This window comes from Pantherophis guttatus, chromosome 5, assembly GCF_059756535.1.
Source record: "Pantherophis guttatus breed Tessera chromosome 5, ASM5975653v1, whole genome shotgun sequence".
Lineage (NCBI taxonomy): Eukaryota > Metazoa > Chordata > Lepidosauria > Squamata > Colubridae > Pantherophis > Pantherophis guttatus.
Genome location: NC_142067.1, coordinates 17372507 through 17378719, shown reverse-complemented (window position 1 = coordinate 17378719; position 6213 = coordinate 17372507). Strand labels below are relative to the sequence as shown.

Sequence of the window (6213 nt, the reverse complement as noted above, 5' to 3'; positions counted from 1 at the left end):
ATCTAAACATAACTGTCCCACACCATCTGAATAAAGGCCAAATATTTATTAACCACATGAAAGTGATTGAAAAGTTATATAATATGATGTCTACCTCCCCCTTCATGTCAACTGGCAGAAATTTTCTTGAAAAAGTTTGTAAATTCCACTTGTTTTTTATTTCTTCTCTTTTTCAAGGAGCCCCTGGAGATGATGATGATGATGACAGTTTATTGGAAAACCCTACAGCTGCCCCAACAGAAGTACCATCAACAGAACCATGCCACCCTGACCAAACTTTTGATGCTGTGACTTCGCTTAGAGGAGAAACCATATTCTTTAAAGACAGGTAAATGTAGTGCAATGTTCTGAAGCCATCTCTCTATCCCAGATGCCAGGGATTAAATGAAGAATCTTTTATATTTTTTACATATGGGTCTAATGCAAGGGTGTCAAACTCATGTCGACACGGCAGCATCACGTGACGTATCGGGACTATTTTCCCCCTTCACTAAACCGGGTGGGGCCATGGCCAGTGCGTGACGCATCTGGCCCGCGGGCCGAGTGTTTGACAGTCCTGGTCTAATAGCATGATAAATGACAACACATTCCTGATGTTATCATGCAAATGCCATAATCATATACTTGCTTCATGAAATCTTACATGACATATTATTAATTACATCATGTATAATAATAATTACATTGTGTATGTGGTTATTCCATCCTCACCCACCCAAGTAGTTTTCCCTGCAAATGTCAATGCAGGTTCCGCCCCTGAATTACATTCCTTCTCAAGTTCTTTCTCCTCTGTCAATGTAGTTTCTTCTGGCGAAAGAATCCCCTCCGAAGTGCAATTGAGAAAGATCCCATTTCTGCTTTCTGGCCAGCTTTGAGCAGTGGCATAGATGCTGCATACGAAAACAGAGACAAGGACATCATCTTTCTTTTTAAGGGTAAATAATTCCACTGGATTCCTCTTTTCAGTGCAAACACAATGAATATTCCAAATTTAAAGTATGTGGAGGAAAGGAGGATCACTGATAAGATGGACTGTGCAAGTGGCCATTTTCCCTGAAAACATAGCTAGATAGGAAGCATAGCCCTATAAGAATCCACCATACACTGAATCATATTATTGATCTCTGTAATCTGGCATTGGCAGCAGATCTCCAAAGGTTTTCCAACTCTACTGGGACTTCCTGAAGATTGAACTGGGACCTTGAGTGGGAATTGGAACTGTCCCTAAAAGGAGTTCCTTGCTCAGAAATTTGTATAAAGGAGTACAGTTTCTTGACTGCCTTTAGTAATAAGACATTAAGAAACATATCAAATAACAGTTCCAAGGAGAAATGGATCACTGCATAATAGAAAATGAGCTAAATATGGACTCGGTATTGCCTCAAGTATTATTTTGGGTGTCCAGTATATCCCCAAATCTGTTTTCTATCATGGAGCCTAAGGTAGCATCTGTTGGGCTCCCAGTCAATGATCAAGGATAGACAACCTTAGTGCAGTAATGCAGTGACATCACTAAAGTGGGCTGGGATAAGATTTATGTTTGATTTTTCTTATTGCTATTTCCAAAAGTAGGGGGTTGAATTGATCAGTAAACTTCTCAATGTGCTATTTCCACATTCCTATCTCTACTAGTTGAAGGAATGTCCTCCTTTGCAAACTCTCATGGATGTCTATATAACTCATTCTCTGAATTTGGAATATTGAACGCCCCATCTCCCCAACCAATTTTTCATTCCTTCTAACGGACATTTTGTTATCTTTTGTTTAACAGGACAAAAGTATTGGTCTTCCAGGGGAAATATTATAGAGCATGGTTTCCCAAGGAACATCCAGAGTCTGGGCTTCCCACACACTGTCAAAAAAGTTGATGCAGCAACTTATGACAGTAATTCAAAGAAAACATACTTCTTTTCTGGTGACCGTTATTGGAGGTAAAGGAAAAATGTTACATTTATGATCTTGTCTTACCCTAAAATGCTCAACCTGCACCATCTTTGCCTTGCTTTGTTATATTGGGTTGGATATAATTTTAATTATCCTCCACCACTGGGATTTTATCCTCACAGAATATCTTCTAGCAAAGTGGAACACGCTATGATACACCTCCTTAGACAAAACATTATATTACTTTCAGCTTACATTTTTGTTTTGTGCCTTAGACTGTGCTCTTATAATACATCAGTTCAAATCAATCTTTATTACAGTCGAAGGTCAGCATAAGGAGTGTGGGATACAAAAAAAAATGTAAACATAAAAAATACAAATTTTTTTTTTACATAAAAATCTAAAAAAATCTAAAATGGGGGTAAAAACAATATATGGATGTTAAAAACATAACAAACCAAATCTAATATAAATAATACAATAAATCTTATACCAAACATTCTATAATAACTTAGATGCTCATTAAAACTAACTTGTGGCACAGGTCAATTTCTGATGTATTTTACATATCAGTTCAAAAGCATGCAAATGTGAGTAGATTAATAGGTACCACTTATAGGAAAATAACTAGTGCTGGCTCCCCCAACCAAGAAATGTCTTTGGACAATGCTGGCTCCTTCAGCCAAGAAATGGAAATGAGCACCATGTCCTAGAATCAGACACAAGTGAACATGGAAAATTTTACCTTCACTATAGACTAAGGAAAGGGACAGAGAGAAATCATCTCATTGGACACACTGACCTTCAAATGTAAGAGCTCTTGAGTAGGCTAAAAACCAATCTAAATGCCTCAAAAAAGCCACATGGCAATGAACATTTATGTAGATCATTATTTTTACAGTCATTAGATATGTATTTTATTTGTATCCATTTCCTGTATTCATAATCATGTTTATACTTATATCTGTTATCGTAAACATGTTTGACATACTAAATAAATAAAAATAAAATAAATAAATAAAATATTTTACCTATCCACCAGAAGCTCAAGACAGCATAAATAACACTCTTGTCCGTTTTTCTTCAGCAGCAACTGTTCTGTGAGATAGGTCAGGATGAGAAACAGAATAATTCAAAATCACTTCATGAATCTCTGTAGCTAAAAGTAGACTTGACCACTAAACCAAATGTTATGCAACCTTTGAGTCTAGAAGTTATACAAAGCTAACAAGTATGCTAGCTTGTGATACCAATAGAGAAAGTTATATGGATTCTTGAAGCAATTTGAATTTCTAACTCATTCCTCCTCCTCCTCCTCCTCCTCCTCCTCCTCCTCCTCCTCCTCCTCCTCCTCCTCCTCCTCCTCCTCCTCCTCCTCGTCCTTCTTTAGGTATGATGATGAAAAGAACTCCATGGAGCAAGGATATCCAAGAAAAATAACAGCTGACTTCCATAACATTCGCTCCAAGGTGGATGCTGCTTTTATAGATAATGGTAAGATCATTAATCAAAATCTGTTGTTCATTCAGAATTCAGAATGGACCAATCAAAATCAGCTAAATTTCAGATGGGTTTGGGGTCTCATTTGTCATAGCAGGGGCCAGCATTTTTTTTAATATTGAGTGATATTGGAAGAATTAAGTCAGAACTGATCGGTATCAATTTGTGGAAGACTTTATGTAGTATTTTAAAATGGGTTAATATAAATAAATGAAATGCTGAGTTCCCCCACTACTAGTTTGGAACATATTTTCTTGCTCTAGCAGTTAAGGCACCAAGCTAGAAAGCAGGAGGCTGTGAGTTCTAATCCTGCCTTAGCCATGAATGCCATGAATGACTTTGGGCCAGTCACTCTCTCTCAGTCCCAACCCACCTCAAAGGATTGTTGTGGGGAAAATAGGAGGAGGAAGATATGCTGAATATGTTTGCTGCCCTTGAGCTGTTTTGTAAAAATGGTAAAGGCAGGATACAAATAAATAATAATACTAATTAAAGGTGATCATGCCAAATTTCAAGAAAGTAGACCCCGAAAAACATTCTGTAGCTGTCAGTTATGAAATAGGAAACTGTTATGTGTTCAATAGTGATATAATATGAAAGTCTTTGGGAATAGCCGTAGATTTACTAGTTTAATGAGGGAAAATCAGACAATTGAATTTAATCCTCATAACTGGTCTCAATGTTTCTTCATCTCAAGGAAAAGCCTCTTCAGTAGTTTTCTGGATAAAAACTCTGTGACTTACTAAATCTCTTAGTTTTCAAGTACAAAAAAGTTATACCCAAAATCCAGCAACTGATTTCCTAAAAAGCATTGCAATGCTGAATGCCTCCTATCGGTTTATCAAATTTAAATGTTCTTAGACAATTGATAGAACCAGCACTGCCAGTTATATTCACAAACCATAACCATAAGCAGTCCCAAGAACCAAAGTTACCACAGATGTGTAATTTTAATGTGACAGAAAAAGGGAGCATTATTAAATATAACCATGTAAACTATTTTTTTAACTTTAATCAGAGTTGACTTCTAAGTGAAAGAAAATCGAACTGAATGTTTATCTTGGCCCCATAAATTTATGTGTCTAGGCCAGTGGTGAAATTTATTTTTTTTTTACTACCGGTTCTGTGGGCGTGGCTTGGTGGGCGTGGTGTGGCTTGATGGACGTGGTGTGGCTTGGTGGGCATGGCTTGGTGAGCGTGGCAGGGGAAGGATACTGCAAAATCTCCATTCCCACCCCACTCCAGGGGAAGGATACTGCAAAATCTCCATTCCCTCCCCACTCCAGAGGAAGGATATTGCAAAATCTCTGTTCCCTCCCCACTCTGGGGCCAGCCAAAGGTGGTATTTGCAAGTTCTCCGAACTACTCAAAATTTCTGCTACCAGTTCTCCAGAACCTTTCAGAACCTGCTGGATTTCACCCCTGGTCTAGGCCCAACCTAACATAAAGTTAGGTTGGCCCAACATAAAGTTTATGGAGAGCACACACCTTTCCAGGTGCAACACTTATTCTGAAAAAGGGACACTGTACACTAGAAAAATGAATCATTGTGAAATGGCCAGTTCCTCATTCTAATTATTTATTTTGCATATATTTTAGGGATGCTAGTAAAGTTCCTTCAAAACTGAAAGGGAAACAAGACAGATGAAAACTTCATAAATAGCTGGGAACCAGCTGCACTTTTTTAATTACCTATCTTGTTTACTCTTTTAGGACACTTCTATTTATTCAGTGGTCCAAAGCAGTATGAATTTGACTCTGCAACCAAGAGATTTCTGGGCATAAAGAAGAGTAATAGCTGGCTGGGTTGCCAGTGATATGTCAAGAAGAAGACAAAGGAGCCAAGAACTGTGGAATCCATTCATCCTAGCTCTCAAGAACTAGCTGATGTTTGTCAGTTAATGGTGTATACTTGGGGTATTCTCTGCTTTTGAGCCATAAAAACACCATCATGATGTTTTCATAAGGGAGAATTTCAAGACTGAATTTAATTTTTTTTTATTTTAAAAACAAACTTTATTCAATATAAAGAGATAAAAGATTGTACAAAACGTTCTTAACTCTAAAAAAGAAGATACAATTCTAAATTACATATATATACTAAATATACTAAATATACATATATACTAAAACTGACAAACAGGATTATCTATCTATATTTAAACATGTAAATACATATATACATTAACCTTGACTCCTTAATGACGGTGTAATTTTGTTATCCTTAATTTCTTACTGTATTTGACTTTAATTTTTTTTCTTTCGACTGATCCATTCATACCATCTGTTCCATATTTTATAATACTGTAAGTCTTCCTTGTTGTTTAATTTTAAAGTTAATCTATCCATTTCTGCACATGTGAATATTTTTTGAATTATTTGTTGTTCTGTTGGCAACTGTTCTAATTTCCAGGATTGGGCTAGGGTTAGTCTGGCCGCCGTAATTATATGTAGTGTGATGTATGTTATTTCTTTTCTACTACTTTTTTTGAATATGCCTAATAAAAAAAAATTCAGGTTTTAGGTCGATCTCTTCTTCTGTTATTTCTGTTATCCATATTCTAATTTTCATCCAGAATTTTTTAATTTTTGGGCAAAGCCACCAAAGATGATAAAAAGTTCCCAGTGATTTTCTACACTTCCAACATATCGGATTACAATTTGGGTACATTTTTGCCAATCTAGCAGGGGCTAGGTACCACCTATATCACATCTTATAGTGGTTTTCTTTGTACGTTGTTGCCTTTGTTATTCTACAATTATTTTCCCATATCATTTCCACTCTTCTAATTGTATACTTCTTCCAATGTTCCTTGCCCAAGCTATCAT

The 6213-nt window shown here is 36.6% G+C and overlaps 1 protein-coding gene across 1 annotated transcript in view; it reads left to right on the top strand.

The window, feature by feature from the left end:
- LOC117664152 (stromelysin-1-like) overlaps nucleotides 1–5911 on the top strand; it is a 10258-nt gene extending 4347 nt beyond the window's left edge. The window contains exons 6-10 of the mRNA XM_034414980.3: nucleotides 178–328; nucleotides 802–935; nucleotides 1772–1931; nucleotides 3275–3378; nucleotides 5098–5911. Of these exons, the coding sequence (XP_034270871.2) occupies nucleotides 178–328; nucleotides 802–935; nucleotides 1772–1931; nucleotides 3275–3378; nucleotides 5098–5201 (653 nt within the window). The 3' untranslated portion in view covers nucleotides 5202–5911. The remainder of the gene's footprint in view (nucleotides 1–177; nucleotides 329–801; nucleotides 936–1771; nucleotides 1932–3274; nucleotides 3379–5097) is intronic.
- Nucleotides 5912–6213: the final 302 nt, after the last annotated feature.